Source organism: Moschus berezovskii, chromosome 6, assembly GCF_049115385.1.
Source record: "Moschus berezovskii isolate FMDL1 chromosome 6, NW_MosBer_1.0, whole genome shotgun sequence".
NCBI classification, from domain to species: Eukaryota; Metazoa; Chordata; class Mammalia; order Artiodactyla; family Moschidae; genus Moschus; species Moschus berezovskii.
In genome coordinates, this window is record NC_142465.1 from 61,910,034 (window position 1) to 61,934,168 (window position 24,135).

General features: G+C 41.7%; 1 protein-coding gene and 1 pseudogene across 1 annotated transcript; one reads left to right on the forward strand and one right to left on the reverse strand.

The window, feature by feature from the left end:
- Positions 1-331: 331 nt before the first annotated feature.
- LOC129537008 (17-beta-hydroxysteroid dehydrogenase type 6) lies at positions 332-10,297 on the reverse strand. The gene is made up of 4 exons (XM_055396270.2): positions 9,974-10,297; positions 6,653-6,911; positions 3,082-3,245; positions 332-950 (listed from the first exon to the last, which is right to left on the reverse strand). Exons 1-4 carry the CDS (start codon positions 10,284-10,286, stop codon positions 733-735), a joined length of 954 nt encoding a protein of 317 aa, XP_055252245.2. The 5' UTR covers positions 10,287-10,297; the 3' UTR covers positions 332-732.
- Positions 10,298-12,940: 2,643 nt separating this feature from the next.
- On the forward strand, positions 12,941-14,191 carry LOC129537009 (ubiquitin-conjugating enzyme E2 R2 pseudogene; annotated as a pseudogene).
- Positions 14,192-24,135: the final 9,944 nt, after the last annotated feature.

Genomic DNA, 24,135 nt, shown 5'->3' on the forward strand with positions numbered 1-24,135 from the left:
AATCAAGAAATAACGGTATAAAGTATATTATTAAAAAATACAGTGATGTATACCAGAAGAAATAGCTGAAAGTCAAAAGCACTAGTCTCTGAGGAGCAGCAATGCAGGTGGGAAACAATTATATTTTCATTTTTAAGCTTTTGAGTAATAACTGAATTTTTAACTAAGCATATATTACTTTTAAATTTAAATATATCAAATTAATAACTACATTACTTTTAAATTTTAAAAAATTAATAATCAGTTCTTTTTAAATAAAGGAGAAACATATCCAAAAACAGCTGGCTAATAGGAAGAAGATGAAATTAAACATTTATTAAAAGTACCAAAGTACAGACCCATTTCAAGTAAGAATTAAACAGACCCACATTTCTCAATAGTCCCTAAACAACAGTTGATCACAGCACAGAACAGCTATTCACTTACATAAAGAAATAACATCAAAACAAGCTAAACTGTTTTTAGTCTACTCTAACAGGGCAAGGAAGATTGATGCATTTTGGAAATATTGTCATCCAAAAATGGCTAAAATAGTAGAGATTTAGCACCTAAAGGGAGTAAGCTTTGGATATCTATAACATCAACATGTTGGTTCTCTGATGGTGTCAGATAAATGAGTTTAAGCAAGAAAGTTGATTGCTAGAAAAATTATAGATTATGCATTAGGATTAGCCAGACACCATCAATTCCAGATTTTTGTCTTCATTTCAAGGGCCATCAAACCATTTTTCTTTAGACTGCCTGGGCTGGTTTGGGCCAAGATCTAGTCAATATGTAGTCTGCCAGGGATGTAGGTAAATAAGATAGAGGGACAAAGAAAAACTGAGCATCCCAGCCAGCTGAGTATCGAGTGCGGGGATGCACAGATGTCAGAGCGTGTTCCATGCAGTCGGTGACCAGGTTTAGGTTTGTGCTACAACCCAGCAGCCCTTGTTTCATGAGATCGTGATCTGTAAACAAAAAGAAAAATGGTGGTTAGCAATCTTATTGTTTAGGGATTCCCTGGTGGCTCAGATGGTAAAGAGTCTACCTGCAATTCAGGAGACCTGGGTTCGATCCCTGGGTTAGGAAGATCCCCTGGAGAAGGAAATGGCAACCCACTCCAGTATTCTCGCCTGGAAAATCCCATGGACAGAGGAACCTGGCAGGCTACAGTCCATGGAGTCACAAAGAGTCAGACACGACTGAGCAACTTCACTTTCACTTTTCACTTTCATGCATTGGAGAAGGAAATGGCAACCCATTCCAGTGTTCTTGCCTGGAGAAACGCAGAGAAGGGAGAGCCTGGTGGGCTTCCGTCTATGGGGTCGCACAGAGTCAAACATGACTGAAGCAACTTAGCAGCAGCAGCAGCACCAGTTGAGATGTGCTGTAAGTATAAACTACACATCAATTTTCAAAGACTAATAGGGAAAAAATATAAAATACCTTATCAATAACTTTTATATTGATAATAAATGTTAAACGATAGTATTTTGGATATATATATGGGGTTAAAGTAAAATGTATTAAAATTAATTTAACCTGTTTTTGTTGTCCTTTTTAAAAAGTATCTACTGGAAAATTTAAGATTATATATATGGTTCTCATATATCTATTGGATAGCACTGATCTAAATTATTCTGATCTAGGGACAAATAAATGAACAATTTCAACTCCTTTAAATCATTAAATATATATATCCCTCCTTTTACATGAAGCCACTTCTTAGTAAATTCTCTTTTCCCTTGATTTCTATTGTCAAATATACATACTCACAAGGGGATACAAATTCTCTAATCGTTTAAAACTTTAGGTAGAGAAGAGCTCAAAAGAGCAGCTGGCCGCCTGACTTGTTAGAAATTGTAGTTCCCTAGCTTTGTATTCCGGAGAAGGCAATGGCAAGCCACTCCAGTACTCTTGCCTAGAAAATCCCATGGATAGAGGAGCCTGGTAGGCTGCAGTCCCTGGGGTTGCTAAGGGTCGGACACGACTGAGCGACTTCACTTTCACACATCGGAGAAGGAAATGGCAACCCACTCCAGTGTCCTTGCCTGGAGAATCCCAGGGACGGGGGAGCCTGGTGGGCTTCCGTCTATGGGGTCGCACAGAGTCGGACACGACTGAAGTGACTTAGCAGCAGCAGCAGCAGCAGCTTTGTATTCTGAGAGGCTCAGGAAGTTTTCTATCAGCCTTTCCTTGATTCAGTTTCTCTCCTCTCTGTGGACAGTCACCCCCCTAAGCCTGATGTAAGACAGGGCTGTAGGTCAGGAGTCTTCCACGTGCACATTCCCCTTCTCCTTTCTCTGTACTGAGATATCACCCAAAGTCAAGTCCAGGGCTACTGCTACCTGCCACAGGGCCTTTTCTGCACGGGAAAAGAGAGCTGCTCCCTTTGGCCTTGGCACGCTGCTAAATTCTTTATGTGAAGAAAAAGTACCCCTTCCCCAGGAAGGTGCACCCCACACTAGTGTGCATGACTTTGTTCTACTTGAAGAACTGCCCTCCCTCTTCCCCCAAAACCGATCCTCCTCCACACCATGAAATTGAACCTTCTCACTCCTGCAAGACTCCCATGGTCTGCACATGAGGTCCAGCCTCTGGGAATGGCCAACAGCGCCCTGCAAATCCTGTCCTAATCCACTTACCTCTCCCCACCTATATGCACCCTCCCTCCTCTCATAAAAAAATGTGGAGTTTGTGGCTAGGCTGTTATCCAAAGAGTAGATAATACTGAATGCTCAACTAAGCAGGCCTCCCACACCAGCCCCTTCAAACTGTGGAGGGGCACCCCCTCACAAAATCCAGAGATTCCACGCCTCCAACCACATAATACCTCCCTGGAGATCTGGTGTCCAGGCCCATAGGTGACAAGGCAGGGCAAGCTCTGGCCTGAGGCTGCTTGTATGGCCTCTTCCTCAGCCACAACAGCCATCACCACACCAACTGTGAAGGCACTAGGACCTTCCTGAACCTTCCCTCTTGTCTTGGGAAGGCTTTATTGAAGGTGATTTATTCTTAGATCTCCCAATCACTCTCTACCAACCACCTTTGCCCTTTTCATGCAAGATTATCCATCATGCCATTAAAAGAAAAGCTCACAGGCATCAAAAAACTTCTGTCCATAGCTCTCCTTAATATGCGCAGGGGTTTCTTTCCAGGTTTGTTTCATTAACTCTGAGAACTTCTGCACATCTGTCATTGATGTTCTGAAGTAGCCAGGTTCAACCATACTGACTTTCACCCCAAAATGTTGAAGCTCACGCCTAGGGGAAAAAAATCTCAAGTTAACTCCTCTGATTGAAAGATACCACAATTTCAATGTTTTCAGGGAGAAAACAAAACAAAATTATTATAAAAACACCTTTACTGAATATTTTAAAGGATAAAGAAATGGAGGGAAACAAAATAAAATTTTACAGATCCCTAGGTGCAATAATTGGGATATGATTATACAAACTACCATAACCATTCAATTCCACATCCATTTATTTAACAGAGTTATTCACTTTTGACCATGTGGTATACACTGGAAAAATGAAGACTACAAGGAATAATAAGGAAAATTAATGTTTTTATGGTATCTACTGGGCTAAGTGTTTTGCATGCACAATCTCAGTAAATTAAGACTCTGCTCACCACCCCTGAAAAGCCCACAGTGAGTGAGTCTGATAAATAAGCAAATAATTGCAATACAAGTCAAAAGAATTATAAAGGCAAGGTATTCAAGGGGCTACACAAGTAGAAAAGAGGGTGTCGATTTTCTGAGGGAGTCAAAGAAGGTTTCAATAAGGAGAAAATGTTTCAGTTGAGCCTCCAAGGATAAAGAGGAAATTTCCAAGTGAAGAAAGAGTGGAGTGGAATACCATACTGATGGAATTGCACACACAGAAGCAGGGGGCTGTGAAAAATTACAGTGTGTTCAAAGGCTGCAAGAGACCATTAGTGGAATATGATGTGGGCATTAAATTGACAAGTCACTGGTCACTCCAGAATACTCGGGTTAGTTCAAAAAACATTTTCGAAAGTATTCATCGGGGGGCTGTGTAAGTATCAGGCACTATGCGAAGTGTTGCCTTCACCAAGTGAAGTAAGATGGCGTTGTACACCCTGTGAGGTATTCTTTCAGTACTCCGGGACAGTAATGAGGGGTGCTCCTTGCTCTAGAGGTTGGAGCGCCTTGCTAGAGAAGATGAAGCCCAAGTTGATGTCAAGGAGAAATGTTTGGAGCAGTGTTTCACAAGAATATAAAACACAAAGCATCGTGATCCTCTAAAGCAATGAATGGTTCTCAAAGTGTGGACCCCAGATCAATAGCATCAGCATCTGGGAGCTTGTTAGAATGCAGATTACTGAGCCCAAGTCTAAATTTACTAAATCAGAAACTCTGGGGTTAAGAACCATCAATCTGTCCAAAGTAGCCTCAGGTGACTCTGAGGCATGTTAAAAGTTAAGAACCACTGCTCTAAAGGAAAACCCTCCCTTATCAGAAAATGATTCTCCAGGTGCCTGTGTGTACTGGAGCAGAAGGAGGGGCTAGGCAAGCCAGGGGTGCTTTGGCCCTTTGCATTTCACTTCCCCTTGCAGCTTTCTCATACATTCCCAACACACCACATCTCCATACCCTTTAAAACTCTATCTCAAATGGGGAACAAAACTTCCTTTTTCTGTTTATCCTTAGCATAATTAAGGCAAACTGGAATTTGCTACAGGAACTAAATAATGATTTAAAAGTTGGAAGGGCATGTCTTCGCTCCTGGCCTGGGAATGATTCAAGGAGTCCAAGAGGCATGAGCAGTGGTAAATCAGCAGGCAGCGGCCCCATGGAGGTGGTCAAAATATTGGATAGGCAGGAAGCCAGGAAAGATGCCTGCCATATAGTAACAACTCATGTAATGTCCTCAGCTATTTCCCTACTCCTTTCCTAAGCAGATAATATGATATGCACATTGTATTAGATATACACCAGTCATGGCATGCAGTAAGTTAAATAATGACTCCCAAACATATCAGATCCTAATCCCTGAAACCTGTAAATGTTACCTTATGTGGCAAAGAATTTGAAAGTTTGATTGAGTTAAGGATCTTAAGCTAGGGAGACTCTGCCAGGTGATCTGGGTGCATCCTAAGTGCAATCACAACTGTGCTTATAAGAGAGTCATAGGTAGATCCAAAGACCAACAGAGGAAGAGAAGGCAAAGTGACCATAAAGGCAGAGGTTGATGTGGCCACAAGCCAAAGAATTCCAGCAGCCACCAAAAGCAGGAGGCAAGTAACAGATTTTCTGCTAGAGCCATCAGAAGAACATGGCCCTGTGAACAAGTGACTTTGGCCCAGTGATGCTGATTTCAGACTCCTAGACTCCAGAACTGTGAGAGAATATATGTGTGCTGCTGTAAGACACCATGTACCATAAATTACTTGTGGAAACTTATTACTACTGCCCTAGGAAGTTAATTCACGATGTCTATAATATTCGTAGCTTGTTTCTAAGAGAAACTGCCCCTAGAATCAGCCTCTGCTAAAGGAGAGTCTGTGCAGCACTATTCTGTACCATGTGACTGCATCCTCATGTCTACAGCTGGCATGACCAGGAAGGGTCCTTAATGGGAGGAGAGCCCCTCTTAGGACTGGACAGTGACTCAGCCTGTTATTACCGAGATGGCCATGGCAAATTACTGAAGCTCTGTGCCTCAGTTTCCCTAGACATATAATAGGGATAAAAATAATTTCTTCCTTACTGGGGTGCTGTGAAAATTAAATGATTTATTAGATGTAAAATACCCACAGGAGTGCCTAACAGATAGTAAGTGCAAAAAAAATCACATCATGCAGTGTCATACAGAACACACAAAAAAATTATCTCAGGCCAAACAGGATTCTCTGTCTCAGCAATTAAAATATGAAGGGAACTATAAAAAGAAGGAACCGCTGAAAGAGGAGCAGGAAGCTGAAATGAGGTATTTTAAAAAGCCAGGAGGTAGAGGCAGGGCCATTAGAGGGTTGTGGCAAACTAAAGTTATAAGAAAGGAAAGAAACCATTAGACAAAGAGAAGATATACAGAATAAAGGGATGAATAAGTTAACTGGAAGCAGATCAGCACCAGAAAGAGTCACTGTGAAGAGATGAGGACAGGAGGAAAGAGAACAGTCATCTTCTCTTCAGAAATAAAATTTTATCAAGGATATATCTTGAAAGTTAAAATGTGGTGTGGTGACAAGAGACAAAAACTTGGGGTCAAGACACGAGTCTGCCAAATCATCGCTGTTGCAGGTGAACTCTGAATAGATACCAAATCTGAGCCTCACCTTTCTGTATAAAACAGACTAGCAATAATATTTAGTAAACAATAATATTTAATTATTATCTAGTAAATAATATCTAGTAAACATGTCACATTTTGTAAGTGATGAAATAAGATAACGTAGGTGAAAGTGACTAGTGACTAGTAGGTAGTGGTGACTAAGACATATTTAAGTGCTCAGGGGTTGCTTTTGTTTGGGAGTTTCTTTGCCACTTTATTCTTTTAATTGAGGGATAATTGCTTTACAGAATTTTGTGGTTTTCTGTCATACATCAAAAAGAATCAGCCATGTCCCCTCCTTCCCACACCTCCCTCCCATCTCCCTCCCCATCCCACTCTTCTAGATTGTTTTAACTTTAGAGTCTTACCTCAGAATATCTGAGAAGGCTTCCACTCCATACTTGGAACAACAGTAGATTGATCCAAAGAAAGCAATTCTTCCCAGAATGCTGGAGACATTGACAATTCTCCCCTGTGCTCTCCTTACCAGGGGAAGCATGCTCAGGGTCACCTCTATCACACCAACAAGGTTCACCCTAAGGGTATCCCTGCAAGTCTCAATCTTCTGCCACTCAGTGTAGCCATGTGAGTGAAAAACACCTGCATTGTTGACCAGACCCCAGAGTCCTAAAACAATAAAAATCAAAGCAGGAGTTCAGTTTCAGACAAAAATGATAGACTTCTACCTTGATCAATCTTTCTGCTGAAAACAGCTAAAAATGCTAGACAAAATATACTTTTTCAATCTTAAACAAATCAAAATATGTTTTTTCAATCTTAAACACATCTATCAGTAAGAAAATAAAAGAAGGTCAAGCCAAAAACAAAGAGAAGGCAGGAATCCAGGGAGGGATAAACAGAAGCCTAATGATAGCTTTTGATTTGAGGGAATTTGCCAAACAGTGTGAATTGAACTTTAGTATTTATAGCATCAAAAAATGTACACAATTAGAAGATATGAAGTCCAAGGCCCACTAAGGTAGGGAGTCTAGTAAAAAGACTCTTTCTGGATTAAATGGCTATATTATCACTTTAAGGATGAAACAGAAAGTACTTCCAAAGGACTGAAAGTATAACTTCCTGTCTTGAGCTCTGGGGTTGGAGGGAGAAGAGAAGAATCAGTCTCAAGGACCAAAATGAAAAGCAGATTTGGTGAAGATGAGACAATAAGAGTTCTCCTTTAGATTTGGTGAGTTTGAGCTTCCAGTAGAATTTCCAGTTGAGAAAACCAGCAAGTAGTTGGAAATTCAGGTGTGATGAACAAGAAATAATTTAGAAATCAAGGGCATAAAGGTAATAGATTAAACTATGTGTAAATGAGATCCATTCAACACTTGTGGAGCCCTTAACATGTACCAGACAGTATGTTAGAAACTGGGGGAATACAGTGATGGTTAAGAGAGATCCATGTCCTTGATGAGCACACTCTCTAACAGGTGGGAAAACATTAACAATAATAATAACAATACAGTAGAAATAAACCACTACATACAGCACAGAGGCTATAACTAACCCTAACTTCTGACTCTGGAGTCAAGAACATGCTCAGGTAGAAGTAATATTTTAAAATCAGTTTTCTAATTTAAAGAAAATTTTTTAAAAAATAGACTTTCTTCAATCCAAAAAAATAATTTTATTACTATTTTAGAACTCATTGGATGAATAGACATCTAGGAGGTCCAATTATCAGGACCTAAAGTTATGACCAACCTAGATAGTATATTAAAAAGCAGAGACATTACTTTGCCAGCAAAGGTCCGTCTAGTCAAGGCTATGGTTTTTCCAGTGGTCATGTATGGATGTGAGAGTTGGACTGTGAAGAAAGCTGATCGCCGAAGAATTGATGCTTTTGAACTGTGGTGCTGGAGAAGACTCTTGAGAGTCCCTTGGACTGCAAGGAGATCCAACCAGTCCATTCTAAAGGAGATCAGTCCTGGGTGTTCATTGGAAGGACTGATGCTGAAGCTGAAACTCCAGTACTTTGGCCACCTCATGCGATGAGTTGACTCACTGGAAAACTCTGATGCTGGGAAGGATTGGGGGCGGGAGGAGAAGGGGACAACAGAGAATGAGATGGCTGGATGGCATCACCGACTCTATGGACGTGAGTCTGAGTGAACTCCGGGAGTTGGTGATGGACAGGGAGGCCTGGCGTGCTGTGATTCATGGGGTCGCAGAGAGTCGGACACGACTGAGTGACTGAACTGAACTGAACTGAAAGAATCATAAAACAAGTAGAGAAAGAAGAAGGGGATCAAAGAGGATTTGGATCATATCCAGAGAAAATAAACTTTAGAAAAGAGAATTTATCCATAACTGCCAAAAAATTTAAAACAACCAAGATGTCCTTCAGTAAGTGAATGGATAAACAAACTGTAGTACATACAGTGGAATATTATTCAGTAATAAAATTAAATGAGTACTCAAGCCACAGAAAAACACAGAGGGACCTTAAGTGCATATTGTTAAATGAAAGAAGCCAGTCTAAAAAGCTACATCCAATATGATTCCAATTGCATGATATCTGAGAAAAGGCAAAACTATGGAAAGAGTGGGGACAACAGAGGATGAGATGGTTGGATGGCATCACTGACTCAATGGACATGAGTTTGAGCAAGCTCCAGGAGATGGTGAAGGACAGGGAAGCCTGGTGTGCTGAAATCCATGGGGTTGCAAAGAGTTGGACACAACTGAGTAACTGCACAACAACAACATGGAAAGAGTAAAAGGCTGCACAGTTGCCAGGATTTGGGAGGTGGGGAGAGGAGATGAATAGGTGGAGCCAAAGGATTTTTCAGGCACTGAAAGTATTTTGCATCATACTATAATGGTAAATATAGGATATTTTACATTTGGCAAAACCCATTCAGTTCAGTTCAGTTCAGTCGCTCAGTTGTGTCCTGCTCTTTGCGACCCCATGAATCACAGCACTCCAGGCCTCCCAGTTCATCACCAACTCCCTGAGTTTACTCAAACTCATGTCCATCGAGTCGGTGATGCCATCCAGTCATCTCATTCTCTGCCGTCCCCTCCTTCTCCCGCCCCAGCATCAGAGCATCAGAGTCTTTTCCAGTGAGTCAACTCGTCACATGAGGTGGCCAAAGTATAAACTACAGACTTTCATTAATGCTAATGTATCAGTATTGGTTTATCAATGTAATAAATGTACCACACCAATGCAAGATGTTAATACTAGAAGAAACTATAAGAGGGGGGTTGCATATGGGAACTCTGTGCTTTCCAACTTTTCCGTAAATCTATCACTGCTGTAAGGAATACAGCCTATTAATTAGAAAAAATAAAATGAAAACTTATTTAAAAAAAAAAAAAGACAATCAAAGGCTGGCTTCAAGGAATGTTTGTATTTTAGATGGCAGCCAAGGGAAGAAGCAGATTCTTAAGGACCCCTTGAAAATTCTTCAAATATAAAGAATTGTGAAGAAAAGAATTGTGGTTGTAAATACCTCACTTGCAAGGTGAGATAACAGCCTGAAATCTACTGGGTTCATTTGTTAATACAAGCATTGTTAAGGAAAGGAAACACTGCCAAAGATCACAACTGTCTTTCAACTGACAAAGCCAGCCTTTCAAGCCCTGCTTTTGAGATTATATATGTGTTATATATATGAACATGAAATGTTAACATCTTCATGCCTGAGTAAATGAAAGGAGGAAAAACTTCCCCATACCTCTGTCCCCAACACGCTTCTTCACCCACTCGGTGGCCGCAGCAATGCTCTCTGTCTTGGTGACGTCCAGAATCACCGTCTGCAGCCTGTCTGATGTCTGGTTCCTCAGCTGCTTGGCCCCTTGCTCTGTCAGACACGCAGCCAGGACCCTCAAGCCTCGCAGGTCCAGCTGCCTGGCCAGCTGGTTCCCAAAGCCCGAGTCACAGCCCGTGATGAAGACGAACTTTTCCTGGAGGTGGCTCACGACCTGCCTCTCCCGGTACCAGCGCAGGAGGTAGTACAGGCCCACGAGGACCGCCAGGTATAGCCACATGGTGAGAGGACCTCCTTCAAAAGAAAAAGAACAGCTTTCATTTTATCCCTTCCTTTTTTCTTTAACCAGTATTTACTATGTGCCAACCATTGCACTATGTGCTAGGACTCGGTATTAACTAATACATGGTCCTACCCTCTAGCCAGTCTAGATAGGGGAGTCAGGGAAGTAACCAAACAACTGCATTGCAATGTGGTAGGTGCCAAACAGAAGTATATACAGTCTGATGGAGGTATAAAGGAGGATGGCCCACTACCTGCTAAGTTAGACTTAGCTTCACAGAGGCAATGATTTTTTAAATACTTTCAATAAAATAGTTAAAGAGTTCAAAAAGTGGATAAGGATGAAGTGACATTACAGGCAGCAATAATGTGTACATGAATGGAGGGGTGAGCAGCATAAAACTTCCTGATACCTACAAGCAGCTCAGGTAATGTAGAGAGCCTACGGAAGAAGAAATGGAAGGTGAAGTGGTGAAGGGCCAGACCAGGAGGGGTCCTGTAAACCACACTAAGGAATCTGGATGTATCTTATAGGCAACAAGAGTGTGCCATTAGAAGGTATTAAACTGAAGGCTAAGATGGCCAGATTTAGCTTTAGAAAGATCTGTCTCACAGTGGGAATGAAGTATGGATTAAACAGTGGTGTGATGAAGGCAAAGAGATTAGTTAAGAGACCCAACAGTTTGGTGAGACATTGCAGCCAAAGCAGTTTGTAAATATAGATCAATCATATGCATTGTTGAAATGAATGTTCAGAAATGCCTACACTTCAATACATAGTTCTAGAGAAACATCCACCTTTTGGGGGCAATCTGTAGTTTCTGGCTGAACTAACATATGACTCATAAAGTCACGAGCATGCTCAGTTGCTCAGTCGTTTCCGACTCTATGCGACCCCATGGACTGTGGCCACCAAGCTCTTCTGTCCATGGGATTTCCCAGGCAAGAATACTGCAGTGGATTGCCATTTCCTTCTCCAGGGAATCTTCCCAGCCCAAGGATTAAACTCGAATCTCCTGAATCTCCTGTGTCTCCTGCATTGGCAGGTGGATTCTTTAACATGGAGCCACTTGGGAAGTCATTGATAGAGGTCAAAGATGGGTGTAGGGGCTTCCCTGGTGGTCTAGTGGTTGAAAATCACTTTGTAATGTAGGGGACAACAGTTGGATCCCTGGCCTGAGAAGATCCCATGTGCCATGGGGCAACTAAGCCTGAGCACTGCAACTTATGAGCCTGTGCTCTAGAGCCTGAGAACCATAACTACTGAGCCCACATGCAGCAAATAACGAAGCCTGCACGCCTGGAGCCCATGCTCCACAACAAGAGAAGCCACTACAGCTAGAAACCCACATGCCATAACCAGAGAGTAAGCCCCCGCTCACCGCAACTAGAGAAAGCCCAAGTGCAGCAACAAAGACCCAGATCAGCCATAAATAAAGTTTTTTCTAAATAGATGGGTTTGGGCCCACTAGGACACCACAAGGCCTGCAAGATGCTTACCTTGGCTTGGCTGTAAGGTCTCCCCAGTTCTCTGGCCCCAGATTTCTTTCTTAGCCTCCTCTTTTACTCACCCTCTTTTGCACCCTGCTCTTTAGTTGTAATAAGCACCTTTCAATAACCCGCACAGTACAGGCTTTTCATACCCAGGATACAATTCTGTCTATAATTCTTTCCCAGCTCTATCCATTTGACAAACAATACTCATCTGTTAAGACTCCACTGAATCATTTTCATTCAACAACATCAATTCAACAGCCACTGTGAGTCAGACACAATGTTAAGCACTGATACACAAAAGTGAACAAAACAAGATTCCATTATGCATTGAATTCATGGTCTAAGTGTAAAGACTGACAAGAAAACAATGCGATATACACTGATGGGACCAGATGCCATGATCTTAGTTTTCTGAATGTTGAGCTTTAAGTCAACTTTTTCACTCTTCTCTTTCACTTCCACTGTGACACATAAGAACATATACTACATGATTCCATCTACACAAAGTTTTAAATACAAAACTAATCTATGTTGGGACTTCCTTGATGGTGCAGTGGCTAAAATTCCACACTCCCAGTGCAGGGGACCAACAGTCAATCCTTGGTCGAGGAACTAGATCCCGATGCCACAACTAAGACCTGGAGCAACCAAATAAATAAAACTATTTTTTAAAGCTATAAATTTTTGTTAATTAATCTATGTTGATATTAATACAAATCATATTACTGGTTACTTTAGGGGAAGAGGTAGGGTTCAATGAATGAGAAAGGTATTAGTAGACTGTCTATGGTGCTCATAATGCTCTATTACTTGACATGTGTGGCTGTAACAGAAGTGCAAATTTTGTAAAAATTCATTGAACTGTCACCTGTGCGTTCTCCACTCAAATTAGAAAAATTAAAATACCACCTTGATTAAAAAGAGAAGAAACAGTCTGAAGAAAATCACTTCTGCATTTGTCATAAAATTCTTATCAAAAACACTGTAGGGCCCCGGCGGCCCCGGAGGAGAACAAGAGAGCGAGCGAGCGCGGCGCTCCCGGGCCATCCCGGCCCGGTCTCCTCACCGTCGCCGGCCTTTCGCCGCCTTCCTCCGCTTCCACCTCTTCTCCCCCCGCCACCACCAAGTTGAGGCCCCCTGCAGTGGGGGGAGGCCCGAGACTCGGAGCGAATTTCTTTAACTCTCTCCACCCCTCCCCCCACCCCGGCCCGAGTGTGAGGAGAAGGGCCCGGCCCGGCCCGCGTCGTGTGTGAGGAGGAACCGGGCCGGCCCACGGGCCGTGTGGGGCCTGGTCCGGGCCGCCGGGTGTGTGAAGACAGGGGCCCGGAGCTGCCCGGCAGAGGGCGAGCGGAGGGGAGGGGCCTGGTCCGGCCCGGCTGGTGCGTGAGGACTGGGGCCCCGGCCCGGCGCCGCCGCCGCCGCGATGGCCCAGCAGCAGATGACCAGTTCGCAGAAGGCCCTGATGCTCGAGCTGAAATCCCTGCAGGAGGAACCGGTGGAGGGCTTCCGGATCACCCTGGTAGATGAATCCGACCTCTACAACTGGGAGGTTGCCATCTTCGGACCCCCTAAAACGCTCTACGAGGGCGGCTACTTCAAGGCGCATATTAAATTTCCTATTGACTACCCATATTCACCACCTACCTTCAGATTCTTGACCAAAATGTGGCACCCCAACATTTATGAGAATGGAGATGTATGCATTTCAATTCTTCATCCGCCTGTAGATGACTCACAGAGTGGAGGAGAACTGCCCTCTGAAAGGTGGAATCCTACTCAAAACGTCAGGACTATCCTGTTAAGTGTAATCTCATTGCTTAATGAGCCCACTCCCCAGCCAATGTGGATGCTTCGGTTATGTTCAGGAAATGGAGGGACAGTAAAGGAAAAGACAAAGAATATGCTGAAATCATTAGGAAACGGTGTCAGCAACTAAAGCCGAAGCAGAAAAGGATGGAGTGAAGGTCCCTACGACCCTGGCGGAATACTGCATCAAAACTAAAGTGCCTTCCAATGACAACAGCTCAGATTTGCTTTATGACGACTTGTACGACGACGACATTGATGATGAAGATGAGGAGGAGGAAGATGCCGACTGTTACGATGATGATGATTCTGGAAATGAGGAGTCGTGACGTGCTCCTTCAAGGCCCCTGTACTGCCCTGCCATCTCAGGCCAAAGGGAGGGGAGCAAGTGGGGACCTAGCAGTGGCCCCTCGGCAAAAAGCTATCACGGGGGTGGGGAAAACAAACACGGCTCCTGCTGACTCCCCTTATGGATCTGTTTGCTCCTTTTTATGGACCTCTTAATGGAGAGAAAGTAATCCTCCACAGAATGTCTGAATTCTTGCATTCTTTACCCTTCCATCACTGTATTGATTTTTTTTTTTTTTTCCTTTCTTTAAATCCAAACTCCTGCTTCACTTTGCCTCTACAAAGCGTTCACAGCAAAACACGTTTGGTCTGTTTTTAGATTCTTGAAGAAGTAGTCTTTCACCAAGACGTTTAATGTGTTTAAAGCTGGGAACCCATTGGGAGTTCACAAGTGCTGCATATGCTGGGTAGAAAAACAAAACAACCACAAAACCCCCAGAAAACAAACTTTTTTTTTTTAAAGCAGATTTGCCAAGGTTTAGCTGCTCATTTACGTGTGTGTGCATTTGTTCAGCCCCATGGTGGTGAGTTTTGTTTCTTAAAGCTGGAGTACAGTGGGCGTCAGGGACTTTGTTCTGAACCTGATGAGACATGTTCCTAAGGGCACAGAACCGTTCAGCCTCCAGGAAATCATCCTCACACGGAAGAGAGGAATCAGATCTTGTTTTTTGAAATTGGGATCTAAAGCCTGAAATAAATATTCATACTTTAAAAAAAAAAAAAGAACACTGTGTAAGATCCCACGTGATAAATCCTGTCATGCATTTAGTACCAGGAAAGATTTTGTCTTTTCTAAGTAAATAGTATACTATCGATTATTTTTAAAGTATCTAATTTTTCCATATCAGTGGTTTAAGGCCAAATTTAATCTATTAGTCCTCATAAATAGCATTTTTTTCTTCTTCTTTCGTCTTTCAACACATTGATTTTCTTTTTCTTTTTATGCTTCCATTTGCATTTTAATAACTTTTTTGTGTGTATGTGTCTTTTACTATAGATTACCTCAAACTCTTTTTGAAGATGCTGCATTTGTCCAAGAATAAAATCTAAAAGAGTCACCAACCTCAGTCTCATCCCAAAATGAGAGTCTAATCCCCAGAGGGATTGAGTGGGAAAAAAAGTGGGAAAAAAATTAGCAAATACTCCAGTAGTTGATGCCATGTACTGGCATATATATACACATATACCTATGTATAACATGATAAAATGTATATATACACATATACGTATATCATACTGCATTTCATATCAGTATATGAGATTCCACAAAGAGAAAGGAAAAATGTTACCTGAGGAATTTTTATTTCACCCACCTTTGGAATTTTACTTCTCTGTTCTCCGCAGGATTAGAAATGTAACAAGAGAGAAGGAATAATGGGACTATTAAACCCTTGTTTACTTACTGGTCACATGGGTTAAAAAAGAAAAAAACAATTTCACCACTCCCACTGCAAAGAGCTTGCTCACAGTAGGAAATGGGGGTAGGGTTAGGGCAGGACAGAACTAGATCACAGAGCTTCAGCAACACAACTTTCAGGGCTTAATTACATAAAGCTGCTTTTGCTTATCCAAAAGTTCACGAACTTACTCCACAGCTCCTAGCATTAACTAAAAAAGAGCTGGTTTTCCACACTGTCAAGATTCCCAGTTTACAGAGCATACCCAAGGGGTCTTCTGTGTAAGTATAAAATCACTCTCAACTTCTAAACAATATTTAAATTGCAAAAGAATAAAGATCAAAAAAGCAGAGAAAACCATCAGTTCAGCTCAGTTCAGTCACTCAGTTGTCCTATTCTTTGCGACCCTATGGACTGCAGCACGCCAGGCCTCCCTGTCCATCACCAACTCCCGGAGTTTACTCAAACTCATGTCCATTGAGTCGATGATGCTATCCAACCATCTTATCCTCTGTTGTCCCCTTTTCTTCCCGCCTTCAATTTTCCCAACATTAAGGTCTTTTCTAATGAGTCCGTTCTTCACATCAGGTAGCCAAAGTATTGGAGTTTCAGCTTCAGCATCAGAGAAATCCATGGTGATGAATTTTCTTTCAGAAATCAAAGTTGAAGGGTCTTTTAAGAAAATTATAGACCACAATCAAGATCTTTCTCCAAACAGATTTTATTACCAACCCAAAACACATCCACACACACTCACACCATTTGTTCAGGAAGAGTTTTCAGAGGACTTCATGAACGCCACTGGGCAAGGTCCCTTTCCTTTCCTGCACGCTGCGCATCCCAACCTCTGCACCTCTTTCACAACACCACTCTCTTGTGGTCAGAGTTCAGGGTGCTTCACTCGCTTGTGCCCTGCCTACAGTTTTCAACAGTGCCAGCCTTGTTCAGCTGCAGAATCAGACCTGTTACAGTCAAAATTAAAAACAGAAAGCTCCCCTTCTCTAAGTTGGAGCCTCTGCTGGAGCCAGGGAATGGGGAAGCAGAGCCTGCTCTTAGACTTCCCACCTGAGATCAGTTTCTGCGAACTGGGGCTTTGGGCCTTAAGGCTGTCAGACACATTTCCAAAAGATCTGCCGTTGCTTTATGATTTAATCCATTCTAGCAAATCAGTCAAACCCAAGGAGGGAGTCATCAGTTCAGTTCAGTTCAGTTCAGTCGCTCAGTCGTGCCCGACTCTTTGTGACCCCATGAATCTCAGCACGCCAGGCCTCCCTGTCCATCACCAACTCCCGGAGTTCACTCAAGCTCATGTCCATCGAGTCGGTGATGACATCCAGCCATTTCATTCTCTGTCGTTCCCGTCTCCTCCCACCCCCAATCCCTCCCAGCATCAGACTCTTTTCCAGTGAGTCAACTCGTCGCATGAGGTGGCCAAAGTATTGCAGTTTCAGCTTCAGCATCAGTCCTTCCAATGAACACCCAGGATTGATCTCCTTTAGAATGGAGTGGTTGAGGGAGTCATGGGAACCTTCAATTTAAAGCCAGTCTGTCAGAAGCACAGGTAACAAACTGGGCTTACGATTAGCATATGGGATGGCGGTGGGGGGGTCTTATGGGATGAACCTTGGATCTACGGAATCTGACACTACCTCTGGGTGAATGCATGTTCAGTCACTTCTTTGCAAAGCTGTAGACTGTAGCCCACCAGGCTCCTCTGTCCATGGGATTCTCCAGGCATGAATACTGGAGTGGTTACCACGCCCTCCTCCAGGGCATCTTCCTGACCAAGGGATCAAACCTGTCTCCTGAAGTTGGGTAGATAGTATCAGGGCTGAGATGAATTGTAATACACACAGCTAGTATCCAAAGAACTGGTTTGGAGGTGTGGGTAAACACATCCCTCCCTCACATTGGAATTGATATATTCCTTCTGCACTCTTTCACAACTCTCTCCTTTCCTGGCTCCTATGAAATCATCATCTCCTAGCTCCCCTGTTTCTGTTTCTATTTGTTATCCTTGTCCTTCACTGCCTTCTTTTCCTCCACCCAATTTTTTTTTTTATTTTTTATTTTTGCATCTCTCTTTTTCTTTTTTAAGCTTACAGATTTTTTTTTTTTAATTTTTTTTGGTAATTAATTTATTTTTTATTGAAGGCAAATTATTTTACAATATTATATTGGTTGGTTTTGCCATACATTGACATGAATTCGCCCCGGGTTTACATAAGTTCCCCCTCCTGAACCCCCCTCCACCCAATTTTTAAAGTCAGTATCTTTAAGAGTCCTATCCAGGCCCTTTTCTTCTCAATACACACACCCTCCTTGTATGGGGACCTCAGTCATCATCAACTTCAACCTGATCTACATTCTAATGACTTTATAAATCTCTGCCTTCAGTCAAGATCTCTCCTCACATCTAGCTCCTCATATCCAACTCCCTGCTGGGCATCTTTCACTTGAATTCATTCATTCATTCCATAAATATAGAGTTCCTACTATATGCTAGGTCCAACGCTATTTACTGGAGCTAATGTTGTTGCTTTTGTTTAGTCACTAAGTCATGTCTGACTCTTTGCAACCCCATGGACTATATCTTGCCAGGCTCCTCTGTCCATGGGAGTTCCCAGGCAAGAATACTGGAGTGGGTTGCCATGTCCTTCTCCAGGGGATCTTCCCAACCCAGGGATCAAATCCACACCTCCTGCACTGGCAGGTGGATTCTTTACCACTGAGTCATCAGGGAAGCCGCTGGAGCTAATAGAGGAGAGTAAATTGGCATATTTGAAATCTTAGAACTTATCATTTTAGTAGGAAAATAGACATTAAATATACATTCCTACAAATAAATATATAATTACACACTGTGATGAAGGCTATGGAAGAAAAGCGTAGGGAGCTTAGGAAATATCACAATAAAAACTCAAATTTAACTTTTCAAAACTGAAATCATGATGATTCAGTGCAATCTGATCCTCCTCATTTTCATGTTATTTCCTATCCCTACAGAACAGAACAGAACATGTATTCAACAAATACTCAACAAATTTAATGATTGCCCACTAGATGCTAAACAACTCCCTTCCAACCAGCTGCCCAATCCTGAAACCTTGGGGATCATCCTAGAGCCATCCCTCATCCCCTACCAATCAACATTAATTCTTCATAATATTTCTTGTCACTTATGTCCACCCAATCACATCCATCTCTACTGCCTTAGTTCAGGCCACATGTATTTGTGCCCTGGATTCCAACAACAGTTTCTTGGGATGGTGCTGCCTCTGGTTGCTCTTTCCCCTTCTATCTGTCCTTTACAGGGCTCCAGAGGTTATTGGAACAGATTGGTTCCAAATCAGGAAAGGAGTACAGGAAAGGCTGTATTTTGTTACCCTGTTCATTTAATTTATATGCAGAGTACATCATGTGAAATCCTGGGCTGGAGAAGCACAAGCTGGAATCAAGATAGCTGGGAGAAATATCAATAACCTCACATATGCAGATGACACCATCCTTATGGCAGAAAATGAAGAAGAACTAAAGAGCCTCTTGATGAAAGCAAAAGACGATAGTGAAAAAGTTGGCTTAAAACTCAACATTCAGAAAACTAAGATCATGGCATCTGGTCCCATCACTTCATGGCAAATAGATGGGGAGACAATGTAAAGAGTGACAGACTTTATTTTTCTGGGCTCCAAAATCACTGCAGATGATAACTGCAGGTGACTGCAGCCATGAAATTAAAAGATGCTTGCTCCTTGGAAGAAAAGTTATGACCAACCTAGATAGCATGTTAAAAAGCAGAGAGAGACATTCAGTTCAGTTCAGTTCAGTTTAGTTGCTCAGTCGTGTCTGACTCTCCGTGACCCCATGAATCACAGCATGCCAGGCCTCCCTGTCCATCACCAACTCCTGGAGTTCACTTAAACTCACTTCCATAGAGTCAGTGATGCCATCCAGCCATCTCATTTTCTGTCGTCCCCTTCTCCTCCCACCCCCAACCTTTCCCAGTATCAGAGTCTTTTCCAGTGAGTCAACTCGTCGCATGAGGTGGCCAAAGTATTGCAGTTTCAGCTTTAGCATCAGTCCTTCCAATGAACACCCAGGACTGATCTCCTTTAGAACGGACTGGTTGGATCTCCTTGCAGTCCAAGGGACTCTCAAGAGTCTTCTCCAACACCACAGTTCAAAAGTATCAATTCTTCGGCGATCAGCATTCTTCACAGTCCAACTCTCACATCCATACATGACCACGGGAAAAACCATAGCCTTGACTAGATGGACCTTGGTTGGCAAAGTAATGTCTCTGCTTTTTAATATGCTATCTACCAAACAGTAATTCATGCTACAGAGAATTTTTCATGAAAAATGAAAGAGTCATCGAATGAAGAGTCATTCATGAAGAATCAATGGATGCGGCAAACTTCATTATTATCTTATTTTAAGAAATTTCCACAGTCATCCTATCTACAGAAACCACCCCAATCAGTCAGCAGCCTTCAACATCGAGGCAAGACCCTCCACAACAAAAAGAGTATGACTCACTTGAAGGCTCAAGTGATGGTTAGCATTTTTTAGCAATAAACTATTTTTTCATTTAGATATGAGCATTGTTATTTAGACTCTTATGAGTAGATACTACATTCTACATTATGATATAGATATAAGTTTTATATGTACTGGGAAACAAAATAATCCCCATGACTCACATTATTGTGGTATTTGTTTATTGTGGTAGTGTGGAACCAGACTACAGCATCTTTGAGAATGCCTGTATAGAAGATTTGAACAACACAACTAATAAAGTTATTCCAATACATATAGAAAATTTTGTACCTAACAAATAGAGAGTAAGCATTATTTCTGAGCACAGAACGAGTACTTTAAAAAATGGACTATGTCCTAAATCACAAAAGAAGTTTCCAAAATATAAGGTAACCAGAATCAAATAGACTACATTCTGTGACTATAATAATTTAACTTGAAATCAACAATGAAAAGAAATCTTTAAAAAAACTCACCTGAAGAAAAACTAAAAAATGTACTTATAAATAACTCATAGGTTAAAGAGGCTGCTTGAAAACAGCCAGCAAAGCAGACGTGAAAGGAGGAGCATATTAAATAAAAGAACGGAAACTAATAAAATGGGGGAAATGATTAACCCTTTCCTAATTGTATATTGTGATAACCAGTGATAGGATGAGCAGAATTGGCCAAGAAGAATATAGGTATTATTTGCGCCTCTATTCCTATTCATGGTTTATTTTCTATACTAGTAATCTTTTTCTTTAGACAGTATCTAATATGGGCTAGCAAGAAAATTATAGAACTCAGGCTATAGAATATATAGTCATTGTAAAATTTTCAGCAGTGTATCTTTTCCGTATAGCGAGAAAATTATAGGACTGTGTAAGTGCAAACATCAGACTTGTATAATTATTTTCTATTTATTTAAAAGATTTTACAGTGGTCTTTAAGAGAAATTTCTATTTATATATTTAAGGTATTCTTCTTTCCCTTCTTATAGTTTACTCAAATGAGTCGTCCAGATCTGATTCTCTTTCTAATGAAATACCCGATGGCTGTTATAGTTGGTATTCCTTCCATTTCTTGGGTTAGAAGCAAAGACTTGCTTTGAATGGGCCAGTTTTTTTTTTTTTTTCACAGTCGTAGGAAAAAAGAATAAGCTGAAGTAAATTATCATGGTGTTCACAGGCTTCACATTTACATAATTTTGTGTGTGTGTGTTTCCTATGTTGAAACAATTTGGATTTGGAGGAAATATTGCAACAAGATTATAACCTCAGCTGCCACCAGCTTAAACCTAAAAACTTACTCAGAAAAGATAGCCAAGTAGAACCAGACTTAAGGCCTGTTCCTTACTAATTCAGAATATTTGAGGGAAAGCCAATCTTTTTTTAAAAATACTCCAAATTGTAATCTTAAAATTAAAAACAAATGAATGCATATATATATATATTCTGATTTGATCTTGTTGACATTTCTGTGATGACTAGTATTATCATCTCTGTGTTAAAGATATGAAAACATGCACAGAGAGGCTCAGTACCTTGGCTAAAGTCACACAGTATTAGACTTCCATTTCCAATTGTCCATTGTTCTTCCAAGTTACACCATAAATTATTTAAAGGGATAGCATGTTATTTTATTCTAATTCATACACATTAAAGCCAAAATAGTAAAATATTACCAGATAAAATGAAATATGTTAAAGATGTTATTTTAATTTATTTTCTAAACTTTTTTTTTAAAATTGGTTCAAACTGCCTTTTGTTCATTCCAAAAATTTAATCTACCTTCAAATGGTGAAGGGCTGTCTCCTCATTTTACAAATAAGAAAACGGGGGCCCAGAAAAATTAAGTGATGTGACCCAGATAACTCCAAAACAAGATTTCTAAAAATATTTCAACCAGTGTCAGAATTATTAGCATAAGCAACCTTAAATGTGGCTTCACTAAGAGAAAGACCACTAATTTGACTATCATAATTTTAGAAGCCAATCTTTCGACAGCACAGTATAACAGAGGGGTTAACAGTAAAGACTAGAGGCTAGAATCAGACTGCTCGGGTTTAAATCTCAGTTGTACCACTCACTAGCTATTGAACCATGGTTCTGTGTTCTGATCTGTAAAACGACAATCTTCCTCACAAGGTTGTCTAGAGGATTAAATGATTTAGTGCTTAGATCAGTGCTTGAAGTATTCAGTTCAGTTCAGTTCAGTTCAGTCGCTCAGTCGTGTCCGACTCTCCGCGACCCCATGAATCACAGCACGCCAGGCCTCCCTGTCCATCACCAACTCCCGGAGTTCACTCAAACTCTTGTCCACAGAGTCGGTGATGCCATCCAGCCATCTCATTCTCCGTCGTCCCCTTCTCCTCCCGCCCCCAACCTTTCCCAGCATCAGAGTCTTTTCCAGTGAGTCAACTCGTCACATGAGGTGGCCAAAGTATTGCAGTTTCAGCCTTAGCATCAGTCTCTCCAATGAACATCCAGGATTGATCTCCTTTAGAATGGACTGGTTGGATCTCCTTGCAGTATAAGGGACTCTCAAGAGTCTTCTCCAACACCACAGTTCAAAAGCATTAAGTGGACTCAATTGATTGGAAACCATTATTATGATTATACGCTAGTCATTTCTGAAAGACTCAACCAGACAAATGCTAGAAATGACTGTAGGCTGCTCTCACTCTGGAGGAGTGCCTTTCTAGCCCAGAGCACAGTCCCAGTTGGGAGGGTCACAATGACTTTGCTGAGTCAGGGAAGTGGGTTGTCCATGGTTCCAGAAAACCAAATGGAAGGGTTTTGGGGAGGTCTACTGGTGGCTCAGCGGTTAAAGCGTCTGCCTCCAAAGCGGGAGACCCGGGTTCGATCCCTGGGTTGGGAAGATCCCCTGGAGAAGGAAAAGGTAACCCACTCCAAAGAGAGACATTACTTTGCCAACAAAAGTCTGTCTAGTCAAAGCTATGGTTTTTCCAGTAGTCATGTATGGATGTGAGAGTTGGACTGTAAAGAAAGTTGAGCGCCAAAGAATTGATGCTTTTGAACTATGGTGTTGGGGAAGACACTTGAGAGTCCCTTGGATAGCAAGGAGATCCAACCAGTCCATCCTAAAGGAAATCAGTCCTGAATATTCATTGGAAGGACTGATGCTGAAGCTGAAGCTCCAATACTTTGGCTACCTGATGCAAAGAACTGACTCATTTGAAAAAACCCTGATGCTGGGAAAGATTGAAGGCGGGAGGAGAAGGGGACGACAGAGGATGAGATGGTTGGATGGCATCACCGACTCAATGGACATGAGTTTGAGCAGGCTCCGGGAGTTGGTGATGGAAAGGGAAACCTGGCATGCTGCAGTCCATGGAGTCGCAAAGAGTCAGACAAGATCGAGCAACTGAACTGAACTGAGAGGTTATCTCTTTCTTTTTTAAAATTTTATTTATTTATTTTCTGCTGCCCTGGGTCTTCATTGCTTTGTGCAGGTTTTCTCTGGTTGCGGCAAGCAGGGGCTACTGTTCGTTGTGGTGTGCGGGCATCTCATTGCGATGACTTCTCTTATTGTGGTTCACCGGCCCTAGAGTGCACAGGCTTAGTTGCTCCATGACATGTGGAATCTTCTCAAACCAGGGATTTAACCCTGTCCCCTGCATTGGCAGGCAGATTCTTACCCACTGCACCATCATAGAAGTCCCCAGAGTTCTGATTATGTTTCTTCCCTGCTTAAAAGCCTTCCAAGAGTCCCCACAGTCTTCAGACAAATACAGATTCCTGGGGAGGAACAAAGTTTGATGTTGTGTTTTGATTTGAATCTGCCATCCTTTATTTTAAGCAGCCCGCAAGGAGGAAGCTAGACCCAAAATGTATGTAACTTTATCATTAACAAGAAAATCTATTCAGTAGGTATATTGGCAGGTTATTCATCAAAAATCTGGTGGGTTTGCTACTGTATAGAACATGGAACTCTGGTCAGTGTTATGTGCCAGTCTGGATGGGAGGTGGGTTTGGGGGAGAATGGATACATATATAGGTATATGAATGACTGAGTCCCTTCACTATTCACCTGAAACTATCACAACATTGTTAATTGGCTATACCCCAAAACCAAATGTTTTTTGTTAAAATTAAATTTTAAAAAAATTGCTTAATATTATGGGTTCATTTACAGCTTAAGTGAAAAAATTCAATTTCATATATTATATCCATCAAATAGGTTAAAAAACAATTGCAAAGTCCTATAGCACATTTTATCAGCTTTGAAGTCATCATTTGCTTTGTGGTTAAAAGA